We start from the raw sequence: 16,628 nt of genomic DNA, 5'->3' as shown, positions 1-16,628 counted from the left end.
CACAAACACCGTGCCTGGCGGCTCTTTTTTGATGGACTAAGTAAACAACTGTATCTTTTGAAAAGTATATTAAATTTCTCTTAATTTCAATTATTTTTGTATCATATTTTGATGGTAGGAATATTTAATGAATTTCACAGTTCTAAGATGTTATCAATTATAAGATGCACCATTATTTTATGTATTGATAAGAAAGAGGTTAAACTGATACATCATTGATTATAAGATACATCCCAATTTCAGAAATGTTAAAATATGAAATAATGTATTCATTTAAATTGATGAGATATTATATGTTAGATGCTAATGAAAATAATGAGCCTTTTCCTTAAAAAATTAATAAGGTAGAAATTAATCATTCATATTTAAGTGCAGGCTAAACCTGGCAAATTGTACGCACATTTAAGCTGCTGTTTCCTGAAAGCTCACAAAAGTAGCAGTAGTGGAATTTTAAAAGGCATAAACTTGCAAGGACAAAGAGAACAAGGGAGGATACCACAGCAGATGACAATTATTGACAGTTTTTAGAAAATGAATGTCTAAGTAAAAGGATTTTGGTATTTGGTTATTGTAGAAGAAAAATTGGTGATAGGTACATGGGAAGTTACAAACAAAAACACGAGGCATATAACCTCAGGAAATAAAAAATTATGCAAGAAAGGAAGTCATAGCATAGTATATAGCTTAGTTGTGAACAGTGTTTACATATTTATAATGCAGTTATTGAGTATTTAATTTTTTATCGAAAAGTTGGGGGAAGAGGAAGTAGGAGTGTTTGGGTGCTACAAGAGAGTTAAAACCAAATATTTTCAAAACAGTAAGTCAACAATGTCTAAAATTGGTAAGTCAGGAATTGTCAATGTAAGCATGCCATTTAGAATTATGGAAGGATTATCACAAGAAATTGCTTAAAGTGCCTAAAAGTAGTTGCTTTTGTGGAATGAGGCTCTGGGATCAAGAGGCTGCTGTTTTTATTAGGAGCCTTTTAGAACTTTTGTTTTTTAAAACTATGTATATCTTTTACTTTAATTAAAAAATGTTAAGAAGAGGCCGGGTGCGGTGGCTCAAGCTTGTAATCCCAGCACTTTGGGAGGCCGAGACGGGTGGATCACGAGGTCAGGAGATCGAGACCATCCTGGTTAACACAGTGAAACCCCGTCTCTACTAAAAAAAATACAAAAAACTAGCCGGGCGAGGTGGCGGGCGTCTGTAGTCCCAGCTACTCGGGAGGCTGAGGCAGGAGAATGGCGTAAACCCAGGAGGCAGAGCTTGCAGTGAGCTGAGATCCGGCCACTGCACTCTAGCCTGGGTGACACAGCGAGACTCCGTCTCAAAAAAAAAAAAAAAGTTAAGAAGAAAAGGAAACTAGGGTGGTGATATTTTTGTTTTCCACTGAGTCAGTCAAGCAGTGCAATCTTTTTTTTGTTTTGAGAGAGAGTCTTGCTCTGTCTCCCAGGCTGGAATGCAGTGGCATGATCTTGGTTCCGGGTTCAAGTGCTTCTCTTTCCTCACACTCCTGAGTTGCTGGGATTTCCTGCTCCTTCCACCACGTCTGGCTAATTTTTGTATTTTAGTAGAAATGGGGTTTCAGCATGTTGGCCAGGCTAGTCTTGAACTCCTGACCTCAAGTGATCCTCCCGCCTCCCAAAATGATGGGATTACAGGCATGAACCACCACACCTGGGTAAGCAATTTCTTGATTAGAAATGAAAGAAGACCATTTTTACTGCCCCGTGTGTAAAAGAGCTCACTTGGAATTGCTGGAGTAGATAATCACTGTGACCCACCTCTGCCTTGGGAAAGTGTTCATCAAATATTAGTACTGTTGTGAGTGAGTCAGACATAGTTCTAGGCATTAGGAGTAAAAACAAAACAGAAAGACAGTATTCTTATATTCTTATTCTTACTCTCATCTAAACAATACAGAAATAAAGAAAAAAATTGTAAAGCCTTTTCCCTGAGCTAAATAACACTGTAAGTTTCTTTGGAAACTGGATAGACCAGTATTGTTTATTTCCCCCTCTACTTTTCTGCTGGCTTTTCAATAATTGGTTTAAATTTGGCTGGAGCAGTACAGTGTTTTGGTGATGAAGAGGAAAGTGTTCAGGATCTTCAGGACATTGAAATTGCATGGTAGTTCTTCTTAAATATCCCCTCTGTGGCTATAATCCTCGGTGCCTAAGTGAGCCCTCACTTGTATGGCCAGGATTGGGGAGAGACTGGCATAATCTTTCTATTAGTCACTTCCTGGCAGGACATTCATATCCTTGTACGGTTCTTAGAAGAACTTAATAGCTAAATGATACTAATAATAGCTACTGATATATACTTTACAAAACTCAACATCTGTCATCTTTTTCTTGTACACCTATAAGATATTCCAGTTTTACACAGTGGAAGGGTTTACATGACTTATGCAAATGCACATTGGTAGGTGACAGAACTAAAAATTGAATTAGTCTCTTGACTTAATTTTTTTTTTTTTTTTTTTTTTTTTTGCGATAGAGTCTTGCTCTGTTGCCCAGGCTGGAGTGCAATGGCACAATCTTGGCTCACTGCAAGCTCTGCCTTCTGGGTTCACGCCATTCTCCTGCCTCAGCCTCCTGAGTAGCTGAGACTGCAGGTGCCCACCACCACGCCCGGCTAATTTTTTGTAGTTTTAGTAGAGAGGGGGTTTCACCGTGTTAGCCAGGATGGTCTCGATCTCCTGACCTTGTGATCCACCCGCCTCGGCCTCCCAAAGTGCTGGGATTACAGGCGTGAGCCACCGCGCCTGGCCCTCTTGACTTAATCTTGAACTCATTTGCCTATCCAACTATTTTTCCTTAAAAGACCCTGGGAAGTGATTTCTGCCTTAAGTATCATAACATCATTGATCTTCCTTATTTCATTCTCTCTTCAGGTTAATTCATGTGGCTTTCAAACACAAATCAAACTTTCTTTAATAAAGAAGAAGCCACTTTTTATTGCTTATTTTAGCTCCCTGTTATTTCCTTAAGTCTAAATTCCTGTGCCTACTTTTTAGAATTTTTCTTTTTTTTTTTTTTTTTTTTTTTTTTTTTTTGAGACGGAGTCTCACGCTGTTGCCCAGGCTGGAGTGCAGTGGCGCGATCTCGGCTCACTGCAAGCTCCGCCTCCCGGGTTCCCGCCATTCTCCTGCCTCAGCCTCCTGAGTAGCTGGGACTACAGGCGCCCGCCACCGCGCCCGGCTATTTTTTGTATTTTTAGTAGAGACGGGGTTTCACTGTGGTCTCGATCTCCTGACCTTGTGATCCGCCCACCTCGGCCTCCCAAAGTGCTGGGATTACAGGCTTGAGCCACCGCGCCCGGCCTAGAATTTTTCATCTGCCTATCCAGCATTATCTTTCATTGTCTCCTATTCCCTTATTTAAATCAGGCAAATCTGTTTTCTCAAAGTATTTAAGCACAGACTCATCCCTGTTTCCTAACTTTAGCTTATAGTTTCTCTTCTTCATTCTGTTCTTTGGGGATCCACCCAAGGCGTCCCTGATAACTGTAATTATCAGTAAGTGCTTCCATTCTGACTGCCTATATCACTGTCTGTACCATACATGTTTGCTATTTCATTGTAATACAGCATTATATACCATCTTTCAGTGCTCTCTAATTGTTTACACATGTATAAAATAACTGGAATTTAAGTCCCCTGACATGAGAAACCAGATTTCTCACATATACCTAAAACAATGCCATGCCAGATATTCTTTAAATGCTAGTTATTCCAATTAGTATACTTGTTACTGAATGTATTAGTCCATTTTCACACTGCTGTAAAGACGCTACCTGAGATTAGGTAATTTATAAAAAAAGGAAGGTTTTGTTTGTTTTGTGCTTTTTTGAGATGGAGTCTTGCACTGTCACCTGGGCTGGAGTGCAGTGGCATGATCTCAGCTCACTGCAACCTCTGCCTCCTGGGTTCAAACGATTCTCCTGCCTCACCCTCCTGAGTAGCTGGGATTACAGGTGCCCGCCACCATGCCCAGCTAATTTTTTGTATTTTTACTAGAGACGGGGTTTCATCATGTTCGCCAGGCTGGTGTCGAACTCCTAACCTTGTGATTCACCTGCCTCAGCCTCCCAAAGTACAAGAAAGGAAGTTTAATTGACTCACAGTTTCGCACGGCTGGGGAAGGCCTCTGGAAACTTACAATCATGGCACAAGGTGAAGGGGAAGCAAGCTCCTTCTTCACAAGGCTACGAGAGAGAGCAAGCACACACAGGGGGAACTGCTATTTTTAAAACTGTCAGATCTAGGCCAAGTGCGGTGGCTCCTGCCTGTAATCCTAGCACTTTGGGAGGTCGAGGCGGGCAGATCACTTGAGGTCAAGAGTTCGAGACTAGGCTGTCCAACATGGTGAAGCCCCATCTCTATTAAAAATACAAAAATTAGCTGGGTGTGGTGGCTCATGCCTGTAGTCCCAGCTACTCTGGAGGCTGCGGCAGGAGAATCACTTGAACCCGGGAGGCGGAGGTTTCAGTGAGCCGAGATTGTGCCACTACACTCCAGCCTGGGTGACAGAGCCAGACTCTGTCTCAAAACAAACAAAAAAACCCCATCAGATCTTGTGAGAACTCCCTCACTATCACGAGACCAACATGGGGAAACCAGACCATGATCCAGTCACCTCCCACTGGGTCCCTCGACAAGTGGGGATGACAATTTGAGATGAGATTTGAGTGGGGACACAGAGCCAGACCATATTCCTGGACACGTGGCAGAGTTCACTGGTAATGATGGTGGTCCAAGTGGACAAGAGATTTTCTGAAAATGCATCTGTGTCTGTTTTCATCGAGAATGTACATAATAACGATTTTTAGACTCCTTTCTTTTCTACTTCTGTTTTGGTGATAGGCAGTCGATGATGTGAAGAAAGGTTACATCAAAGCAGAAGAAAAGTCCTACCAATTACAGAAGCTATACGAACAAAGAAAAATGGTCATGGTAAGTTTATGTCCCCATAATCCCTTTATAAAATGCCCCTTCCTACCTTTTAAACCTATTGTTCCAGTCATTTTTGAAAGGATTACAATGTGGTTAGTGGCTTAACTAATTTTTAAAAAGGGGGGGAATAGGGACCTTGATGCAAAGTCTATTGTGTTTCTCCATCTAACACACAAAGATCTTGAATTACTGTATATTGGTACATAATTTTATTACTGTTTTTGGGGGGGAGTGGGGGCGGGGGGAGGGATAGAGTCTTGCTGTGTTGCCCAGGCTGAAGTGCAGTGTCACAATCTAGGCTCACTGCAACCTTTGCCTCCTGGGTTCAAGCGATTCTCCTGTCTCAGCTTCCCGAGTAGCTGGGACTACAGGCATGCGCCACCACGCCCAGCTAATTTTTGTATTTGTAGTAGGGACAGGGTTTTGCCATGTTGGCCAGGCTGGTCTCGAACTCTTGACCCCAGGTGATCCACCTGCCTCAGCCTCCCAAAGTGCTGGGATTACAGGAATGAGCCACTGAGCCTGACCCATAATTTTTTTTTATTAATAATAACTTTTTTGATTAAATACAACAAAAGTTCTATAAAACATTACAATAGGATATAGATAAGATTGTATAAGAACTGATATTTAGCTTTTTAACATTAGAAATTAGTCATGATTGGCCGGGCGCGGTGGCTCAAGCCTGTAATCCCAGCACTTTGGGAGGCCGAGACGGGCGGATCACGAGGTCAGGAGATCAAGACCATCCTGGCTAACATGGTGAAACCCCGTCTCTACTAAAAAATACAAAAAACTAGCCAGGCGAGGTGGCGGGTGCCTGTAGTCCCAGCTACTCGGGAGGCTGAGGCAGGAGAATGGCGTAAACCCAGGAGGCGGAGCTTGCAGTGAGCTGAGATCCGGCCACTACACTCCAGCCTGGGCGACAGAGCGAGACTCCATCTCAAAAAAAAAAAAAAAAAAAAGAAATTAGTCATGATTTAGCAATAGCAAAATCATTTGTTTTTACAGCTTCGATTTCTGCAGTTGCTTAAACATTTATGCTCTGTAGTGCTCTTGGTTAGTATATCATCCTAGAATTGTGCTATTTGATTCAATAGCTACTAGACTCATGTAGGTATTTAAATATAAATTTAAATTCATTTAAATTAAATACAATTTAAAATTCAGTTCTGTAGCTGCTCTAGCCACATTTCAGTGCTAAGCAGCCGTATGTGCACAGTGAATAGCTAGCATATTGGACTGTGCAGGTATAGAACATTTTCATCATCACTGAAAGTTTTGCTGAACAGGGCTGCCTAGAGTATTCCTTAAATGGCTTTAAATTCGTTTCCAATTTGTATCTGCCATAGATACAGGGATGGAAATTGTCAAAAATAAAATTAGTAAAGAACACATAAAAATTTCTACTCATTATAACATTTTAAAATTTCTCTCTTGACGGATTCACATGTAGTCGAAATTTTTTCAATTACACATGCTCCTCAACTTACGATGGGGTTATATCCCAGTAAACACATCTTAAGTTGAAAATATTAAATCAAAAATGCATTTAATACACCTAACCTACCAAACATTATAGCTTAGCCTAGCCTGCCTTAAATGTGATCAGAACATGTATTACCCTACAGTCAGGCAAAATCATCTAACACAAAGCCTATTTTAGAATGAAGTTATTTAAACTGGTTTTTTTTTTGTTTTTTTGTTTGTTTGTTTGTTTTGAGACTGAGTCTCGCTGTGTCACCCAGGCTGGAGTACAGTGGTGTGATCTCAGCTCACTGCAACCTCTGCATCCTGGGCTCAAGCGATTCTCCGTCCTCAGCCTCCCCAGTAGCTGGGACTATAGGCACCCGCCACCACACCTGGCTAATTTTTGTATTTTTAGTAGAGAAGAGGTTTCACCATGTTGGCCAGGCTGATCTCGAACTCCAGACCTTCAGTGAACCACTTGCCTTGGCCTCCCAAAGTGCTGGGATTACAGGCGTGAGCCACTGCGCCAGGCCTAAAGTTATTTAAAGTTTTGAGCAAAAATTTGAGGTACTTGTAAAGACAGCAGAAAAGTTTAAAAAAAAAAATTGAAATACAACGTCTACTGCACACACATGGCTTTCACACCATCATAAAGTCAAAAAAGCATTAAGTCAAAAAAAGCATTGTAAGTTAGTGACCACCTGTATCATTTTCATTCTTTAGTAATGATTCTGATAAGTCATTTGAATTATTTTGGACCTTCTGTGTACTTTTCAGGAGAGAGTGTTGATTCATGTACATTAATTGGGTTGGAATAAGAGTGCAAACAGCTGTGGGGCGCGGTAGCTCACGCCTGTAATCCCAGCACTTTGGGAGGCTGAGGCGGGTGGATCACCTGAGGTCAGGAGTTCGAGACCAGCCTGGCCAACATGGTGGAACCCCATCTCTACTAAAAATACAAAAAGTAGCTGGGTGTGGTGTCATGTGCCTGTAATCCCAGCTACTCAGGAGGCTGAGGCCAGAGAATCACTTGAACCCGGGAGGTGAAGGTTGCACTGAGCTGAGATTTCGCCACTGCACTTCAGCCTGGGAAACACAGTGAGACTCCATCTTAATAACAACAACAAAAAAGCAAACCAGTCAGCCATTGAACTTAGCCTGTAATCTTATATCTAGCTAAGTTAGTTATTTTAATCACTTATATGATGAAAAGTAATAAATCTCTTTACTTTAGAAAATTGCCAGAGATCAGGGAGCCATCTTACCGATGTTCTATGTATCAGGAGGCTGACATAGAAAATGTAAAATCTTTTAAATGTAATTAAATCTTGTCAGAATTTTGGTTAGAAGAATTTTGCTATTTGTGAGACAGAATTTTAAAATGCGACTTCACCTGTTCTTTAAGATAATGCATTGTCTTCTATATATTAATGCATGATTCGGACTCATACTACATTTGCATCTTTTTGGTGAAAAGGGCCAAATACTAACGGGCCATCCACTTCTGCAGTAGTCCTTTGCCTTTGCCAAAGCCAACAAAGTTTTCTCGTTTCTGAAAAGTTAATAGAATCAAAATAATTTCATAAGGCCTTCTCATAATACCAGTGTGGAATACATACTGTTTCTTTGCATTTATAGTACTCCAAACACACTATCTTTCCATCTATGCATTCAACAAAACATATTTGTTGAGTACCAAGTACGTGCCAAGCACAGTGCAAGGTGTGAGAGAAATAAATAGGTTTGCGTTGTGCTGTGGCAAAATATAGAAAATCTGAATTTAATGAGCACAGTAATCTATTATGAAGTCATTGTTAGACTTATTTATATTTTGTAATCACCCAGGTAAAAACTCAAGTATAGTTGATAGATATGTTTCCCCATGGTCTTTTGCCATTGTGTATAAAATAGGCTTAAACGTTTGTGGAATTAGATTGTCTTGAAAACCTAGTGCCAACGTATTTCTGGGTACTAGCCACATGATATGAGAGTCAGATTTTGAACAAAATCTGATCACAGTTTGAATTTTATAAGTATAATATGTATTCAAGTATCAGTGTTCAAAGGCATTAGCCTAGGCAATATTAGCTCATGGTCAATACATTGAAACTTCTCACATGGGCCCTTCTAGGCCCATAGGCCTTGATGCCATTAAACATAGCAACTAAGTATGGTGAACAGGCCTATGATTAGGTGAGGTGACTACAATTTGTAGTTGTCACATCACTGTGAGACCCGCAGCAACACAATGAACTTCTCAGTTTTAGTTTCTTTTCTGTAAAACCGGGATATTCAGATTATCACCTATTAAGTAGAATCTTGACAAAATACGCCAAGATTCTTAGAAGATAAATAAGCTTTGTCTAAGTTCCCCTGTCCTCCAAATCTCCAAATACAGAAGAGAGCTCACATCTGTGCATAGTTTATAATACCCAGTGTGATCAAAAACATTTTTTGTTTTATACTTAATTACAAAGTTAGACTGAATCTCAGATTTGGATGGTTGGGAATATAATGTACAAGAAATAATGTTTTCTCTTCTCTTCCTTCCTCCCTCCCTCCCTTTCTGTCTCCTCACACAAACAGTAGACATATGTAAATTATGCTTTTCTTATGTTGAAGTGGCCTGATTTTGCCATTGTTGAACAGATAAATAAAGAGCTTTTGTGTTTCACTACATAATTTGTATTGATTTCACGCAAGGCAGCATGTATGTCAGTTTTTCTCAAAGTATGGTCTCCAGTCTACTTACATGGAAGACACTTTTGAAGCTACTTAAAATGCAGATTTCTAGACTCCACTCCACATTTACTAAGCCAGAATCTCTGGGGGTAGGTCCTAGGGAACTTTATTTTTAAAAAGCACACTGGTGATTCTGGAACGTTAGGTGCTTCAGAATCACTACTCTGATTCTGGTTTTGGGAGAGTTGGCTCTTGAGGTTCTTCTCAGTCCCTTACTTCTATTTTGGACCTGATTTGACCCTTGGCAGGTTGTTTGGGAGAAGAGAGAGTTCTCTGGAGTGGACCTTAACACATTCACCTAAAGTGTTCTGCTCTGTTAAGCATTGAGTCTCTGCTTTAAAAACTGTCGGCTGGGCGCGGTGGCTCACGCCTATAATCCCAGCACTTTGGGAGGCCGAGGTGGGCAGATCACGAGGTCCAGAGATTGAGACCATCCTGGGTAACACGGTGAAACCCCGTCTCGACTAAAACTACAAAAAATTAGCCGGGCGTGGTGGCGGATGCCTGTAGTCCCAACTACTCAGGAGGCTAAGGCAAGGAGAATGGCGTGAACCTGGAAGGCGGAGCTTGCAGTGAGCCAAGATGGTGCCACTGCACTCCAGCCTGGGCGACAGAGCGAGACTCCATCTCAAAAAAAAAAAAAAAAAAAAAAAAATCAGAAACTGCCCTATATCTGTATTTATTTGTCTTGCTGAATATTGAACATTTTAAAAATATCCTGTACTATACCTTTCCAATTCTTTGGCTTAAATGGGCCACTTTCTACATGTTATATGAATAAAGGAAGATAATTCGGGATACATATTTAGTTACTCAAAGCTTAAAGTGAAAACTAAGGGAACCTGTGTTCTTGGGGAGATAACAGAGTCAAGTCTCATTGGGAGACAGGGTGGTCAGAGAGACTCAGGCTGGGTAGTATTTATCAACTTTAAGTGGGCACAGTCTCCTGAAAGGAGAATGGGCAGGATGATTTGGTGTTTCAAATACCAAATACCCTTTTAAATACCCTTATGTAAATATGCTTTAAGCCATGCCTGTAATCCTAGCACTTTGGATCTAGCATTTTGGAAGGCCGAGGCAGGCAGATCACGAAATCAGGAGTTTGAGACCAGCCTGACCAGCATGGTGCAACCCCGTCTCTACTAAAAATACAAAAATTAGCCGGGCGTGGTGGCGCACACCTGTAGTCCCAGCTACTCAGGCTGAGGCAGGAGAATTGCTTGAACCTGGGAGGTGGAGGTTGCAGTGAGCTGAGATTGTGCCACTACACTCCAGCCTGGGCAACAGAGCGAGACTCTGTCTCAAAAAAAAAAAAGAAAAAGAAAAAAAAATTCACCTTTCTTTGACAAGTTTTTGATTTATATAAAAACATTTTTTTAAAAGTTATTTTAGGTTCAGGGACACATGTGCAGGTTTGTTACATAGGTAAACTGCATGTCATGGGAGTTTGGTGTACAGATTATTTTGTCACCCAGGAAGTAAGCATGGTACTCCATAGGTGTTTTTTCTGATCCCCTCCTGTAAAATTTTAAATGCTTCTTCTTTGAGGCTTTGTGCAAGCCCAAGGATGTAGGGACTGCCCACTTAATGCTGATAAATACTGCCCAATCTGAGCTCTCTGAAAACCTTGTCTCCCAATGAGACTTTACCTTTATTGGCTCACCAAGGGCACAGGTGCCCTTGGTTTTCCCTTGGGTTATTTTTAGAGCTTATGCCATTAAGAAGTCCCCTGAAGGTCTTTTGCTTTCAAGGACTACATTCTTGAATACGGAGGGATAAAGCAGTCTTTTGATTCAGAGGGGACGGAGAGGGCATGTATTATGTGCCTGACTGGTCTAGGCACTTTATATGAAGTCTCATTTTCTCCTTATAACAACCCTGTAGGTATTATTCCTACTTTACAGAGAAGTGGAATCTGAGAGATTAAGATTCTTACCTAAGATCACATAGCTTGTCAGAAGTGGAACTAGAATTTGAAAATGTGATTTGAACCCATTTTTGTCAGGCTCCAGTGCATATATTTTTCCCTGCATCAGTGAAGACAGGATGGCAGCAATGTCTTTTATTTCCAGATGGCAGAAGAGAAGAAGATCCCAAGTAGAGTAACTTACTCAGGGTCACAAAGAGAGAGTTTAAGATACTCAGAGCTCCATGCTTCTTCTGATCTCTTTTCCCAATCCCTGCCTTTGTTGGCATGCTTCTCTCTTTTTAAAAGATATATTATAGTAAAACTCCCAATAAGAGATTATGGCAGAAATATTTGTCAAAAATAGTAGTGGTACCTCTCAACGAAGAGAACTCTCAACAGATGTGCTATGTGTAATCCTATTTTGTTAAAGGACATGAGTAGAACTAGTTTCAAGGGTCGACAGCACCCACTGGCATTTGCAGAGGTGTTAGTGTCCTGGAGCAGAATTGCTGCTTATTGAGCAGTAAAGTTTCTGATGACTATGTTAGGAAGATGGCTTGAATTGAGTGCCAGAGGCCTGATTGCTAGGATGTTCTTTTTCTTTTAACATTTTATTGTGTGTATTTGAGATGGAGTCTCACTCTGTTGCCCAGGCTGGCTGGAGTGCAGTGGCACAATCTTGGCTCACTGCAACCTCCACCTTCCAGGTTCAAGCAGTTCTCTTGCCTCAGCCTCTTGTGTAGCTGGGATTACAAATGCATGCCACTACGCCTGGCTAATTTTTGTATTTTTAGTAGAAATGGGGTTTCACCATGTTGGCCAGGCTGGTCTCGAACTCTTGGTCTCAGGTAATCTGCCTGCCTCAGCCTCCCAAAGTGCTGGGATCACAGGCATGAACCACCACACCCAGCTGTGTAAATTTTTAAATACATAAAGAAGTTGAAAGAAAAATACAATTAGTCCCCATGTACCCATTACCCAGCTTCAATAGCCTTCGACTTTCTGCCATTCATGTTGCCTCTGTTTCATTCGTATGCTTTCTTCCCCCAGGAGATTTGTTTGTTTGTTTTACTGTCACTGACTTGAAGCTCACCCCAGGAATTTTTGAAAGTAATTTCCGGATATTTTAAAAAGTTTATTTTAGCTGTCATTTATTGAATTCCTAATTATGGCTGAGTACTATGTTAAATATCTTTTTTATTTTTATTTCTTGTTTTGAGACAGGGTCTTGCTCTGTCACCCAGACTGGAGTGCAGTGGTGCAATCTCAGCCAGGCTGGAGTGCAGTGGTGCCATCATAGCCTTGACCTCCTGGGCTCAACCAATCCTCCTACCTCACCCTCCCAAGTAGCTAGGACTACAGGTGCCTGGCAAATTTTTTGTTGTTGTTGTTGTTGTTGTTTTTGTAGAGATGGGTTTCACTGTATTGCCTAGGCTGGTCTCTAACTCCTGGGCTCAAGTGATCCTCCCACCTCAGCCTCCCAGTGTTGGGATTACAAGTGTGAGCCACCATGCCCAGCCAAATACTCTGTATTTAATGCTCACAAATCACACTGTGGTATAGATGCTATTATTATTTCCCTTTTATGGAAGAGGAAACTGAGGCACCTGGGATTAAGTAATTTGCCTGCCTTAAAGTAACTTACAAAAGGTTGCACAGTTAGGAAGTAATGGAAGTAATGGGGCCAGGATTCAAGCCCAGGGTAGTCTGGGCCTCTTAATCACTCCTCTGTGTTTCAGGCATTGCTGTTTATTATAACCCCAGAGGAGTTCTATTCTGTTCTATACCACCCACCCCTGTCATATTTACCAAAGTATAGGAGTCAGAGATTTCTTTTGTTTATAGTGCTAATGGCAGGATTAAGCAGTATCCATGTTTATCACTGATCTAGGAAGGACAATAAAAAAGAGAAGGTGTAATAGGGTGATAGAAGGAGGGAGGGAAGAAAAATGATGTGATTGAAATATTGTTGCACCTCTAGGCCAGGCACTGTGGCTCACACCTGTAATCCCAGAACTTTGGGAGGCTGAGGCAGGCAGATCACTTGAGGCCAGGAGTTCAAGGCCAGCCTGGCCAACATGGCGAAACCCCGTCTCTACTAAAAATACAAAGCATTAGCCAGGTGTGGTGGCACACATCTGTGGTCCCAGTTACTCAGGAGGCTGAGGCATGAGAATTGCTTGAACCTGGGAGATGGAGGCTGCAGTGAGACATGGTCACACCCCTGCACTCCAGCCTGGGTGACAGAGTGAGACTCTGTCTCAATTTAAATAAATAAATACATAAATAAAGAGATGGGGACTCGCTCTGTTGCCCAGGCTGGAGTGCAGTGGCATGACCATGTCTCACTGCAGCCTTAAACTCCTGAGCTCAACCTATCCTCCTCCTGCCTAAGCCTCCCAAATAGCTAGGACTACAGACACATATCACCATACCCAGCTAATTTTGAAATTTTTTGTAGAGACAAGGCGTCACTGTGTTGCCCATGCTGGTCTCAAATTCCTGGGCTCAAGCAGTCCTCCTGCTGCAGCCTCCCAAAGTACTCTGGGATTACAGGCGTGAGCACTGCACATGGCCCCTCTGGATTAGTTCTGCCGTGTTGTAACTGTGAGAGTCATATGTGGCACTTTATTTTGGTCCAGATGCTTTTTAAGGAACCATATATACTGGAGACCCAGGGGACAATGGGGTTGATTTGGGGACTAGTCGGTGACAGTAAAAGGAACAGAGGCCTGGAAATTAAACTTGGGTTCTAGTCCTAGTTGTGCCACTTATTATTACTTGTGACTGCAGGCTAGTCTCATCTTACTCTGAGTTCCCATAAAATGACTCATTTTTAAAGTCTCTTTCAGTTTTAACATTTTGTAAGTATGAGATTTGGGGTAGCTTAATCCTTACTATAGATCATTGTAACTTTTGATTGCAAAAGGAATAAGGAGAAATACTACTGCCGGGCATAGTGGCTCATGCCTGTAATCCCAGCACTTTGGGAAGCCGAGGCGGGTGGATCACGAGGTCAGGAGATGGAGACCATCCTGGCTAACACAGTGAAACCCTGTCTCTACTAAAAATGCAAAAAATTAGCCGGGCTTGGTGGCAGGCGCCTATAGTCCCAGCTCCTCAGGAGGCTGAGGCAGGAGAATGGCGTGAATCCGGGAGACGGAGCTTACAGTGAGCCGAGATCGGGCCACTGCACTGCAGCCTGGGTGACAGAGCAAGACTCCGTATCAAAAAAAAAAAAGAGAGAGAGAGAAATATTTATTCCCTTTCCTAATTGTAAGGATAGATTAGATTCCCATCCCTTGATTACAATGAAAATAGAGGATCAGACTAAACAGAATTGTGAGACCCCTTCTAGCCCTGTGAGTCCTGGTTATAGTATATCTTCTGGTTTTCATCTGTGTGTCTTTTTGTTTTTCTGGGTTTTTGTTTTTGTTTTTTTCCCTGAGACAGATTCTTGCTCTGTCTCCCAGTCTGGAGTGCAGTGGCACGATCTCAGCTCACTGCAACCTCTGCCTCCTGGGTTCAAGTGATTCTCCTGCCTCAGCCTCCTGAGTAGCTGAAACTACAGGCGTGTGCCACCACGCTCAGATAATTTTTTGTATTATTAGGTATTTGAGGTATTTGAGGCTGCAGTAAGACATGGTCATGCCACTGCACTCCATTGAGACGGGGTTTCACTGTGTTAGCCAGGATGGTCTTGATCTCCTGACCTCTTGATCCATCCGCCTTGGCCTCTCAAAGTGTTGGGATTACAGGCGTGACCCACTGCACCTGGCCTGTATCTTTCTGAAGTAGAGAAAGGAGGGTTAGAAGTATGAAGGTGTTGTTTCCTTACTTATGGCAAAAAAAAAAAAAAAAAAAAAAAAAAAACAAGGCAGAAGTTGAAAGTGGGATAAAGAATTGCTAGCCAGGCACAGTGGCTCACGCCTGTAACCCTTGCACTTTGGGTGGCTGAGGTGGGAGGATTAATTGAGCCCAGGAGTTCGATACCAGCGTGGGTAACATAGAGAGACCCTGTCTCTACAGAAAATCAAAAAAGTAGCTGGGTATGGTGGTGTGTGCCTGTGGTCCCAGCTCCTTGGGAGCTGAGGCAGGAGGATCACTGGAGGCTGAGGTGGGAGGATTGCTTGCACCCTGGAGATTGAGGTTTCAGTGAGCCAAGATCATGCCACTGCATGCCACTCCAGCCTAAGTGACAGAGCAAGACCTGGTCTCAAAAATGAAAATAATTGTCTCAGAGTCCTTTCCCAACTTAGGGATGGGTGCAAGACCAGAGGCCAGGTCTTCAGGTTGCTGGGTGAGAATACTCTTTGTTCTTTTTCTTGCACATCTCAATAGCTCTTCATTGTGTTTAGTACCATAGTAACCCCTTTTCTCCTTCCTTCTTCTTTTTTTTTTTTCAGTACCTCAACATGCTAAGGACTTGTGAGGGCTACAATGAAATCATCTTTCCCCACTGTGCCTGTGACTCCAGGAGGAAGGGGCACGTTATCACAGCCATCAGCATCACGCACTTTAAACTGCATGCCTGCACTGAAGAAGGACAGCTGGAGGTGAGTTTTCAGCATAGGGCTCTGCTACGAGGACTGGAGATACTTTGATGCTCACTTGCTTGTGATGTTTTAATTCCTTTTTAGAGGGAAATGAAATCAAAATTGTATTTTGACTGGGCAGATAAACAGGCATGGAATCCACACTGATCCTCAACTTCATTGACTGCTTCCACTGATTTGTATTCTTCTGTCACAATCCTTTCTCTGAAGGGATGCAGACATCTCCATTCATTTCTCTTCTGTCTCCTGGTTCAGAACCCTCTACCTCAGTTCCCTAGTACTCTGAAACACAGACTGTACCTTACTCCCTTGTCTTGGTTGTCCAGAACCAGGTAATTGCATTTGAATGGGATGAGATGCAGCGATGGGACACAGATGAAGAAGGGATGGCCTTCTGTTTCGAATATGCACGAGGAGAGAAGAAGCCCCGATGGGTTAAAATCTTCACACCATATGTGAGTGCAATTTGAGGAAAGTAACTGGGACTTAGTTTTTTTTTTTTTTTTTTTCCAGCTAAATGCATAAATGGAGAGAGAGATAGAGCTAGTAGTTGTCTTGAGATCTGAACCTGTTTGAATCCTGGAACCCCCAGATTCATCCTGTCTGCTTTAGGCCTGACTGGAATTGGCAATTTCCTATTCCACTTGGCTCATAGTTACCACTAGAAGGAGCTAGAGAATAGTGGATGAACCAGGCCTGAGTTTTGTGGTACTTGTCAGGGTTTTTCTGTAGACTGAGTTTGGAAGATGGGATGACTGGGGACAGGAGTTCAAAGGCACAGTCCTGAGGTACCTTCTCTTGAGAAGTTAGTGATTGTCACCACCGTTTTTTTTCAGTTCAATTATATGCATGAGTGCTTCGAGAGGGTGTTCTGCGAGCTCAAGTGGAGAAAAGAGGTAATTCTGAACAGTTCTTGAATTGACCTTTCATCTTTTTGTTTCTTTAAAATTTATAGGCCTGTGGCCAAATACCTGGGACCCTCACCTCC

At 42.2% G+C, this 16,628-nt stretch overlaps 1 protein-coding gene across 4 annotated transcripts in view; it reads left to right on the top strand.

The window, feature by feature from the left end:
* The window catches only part of LOC105497855 (sorting nexin 27), a 92,389-nt gene that overhangs the window by 69,899 nt on the left and 5,862 nt on the right, over positions 1-16,628 (top strand). For all 4 annotated transcript variants that reach the window (XM_071085349.1, XM_011769352.2, XM_011769353.2 and 1 more), the window contains 4 exons: positions 4,874-4,963; positions 15,491-15,640; positions 15,967-16,095; positions 16,477-16,536. In XM_071085349.1, coding sequence (XP_070941450.1) covers positions 4,874-4,963; positions 15,491-15,640; positions 15,967-16,095; positions 16,477-16,536 — 429 coding nt within the window. The remainder of the gene's footprint in view (positions 1-4,873; positions 4,964-15,490; positions 15,641-15,966; positions 16,096-16,476; positions 16,537-16,628) is intronic.

Source organism: Macaca nemestrina, chromosome 1, assembly GCF_043159975.1.
Source record: "Macaca nemestrina isolate mMacNem1 chromosome 1, mMacNem.hap1, whole genome shotgun sequence".
NCBI classification, from domain to species: Eukaryota; Metazoa; Chordata; class Mammalia; order Primates; family Cercopithecidae; genus Macaca; species Macaca nemestrina.
Note: the sequence above shows the minus strand (reverse complement) of the source record. Positions and strands in the feature narration are given on the sequence as shown.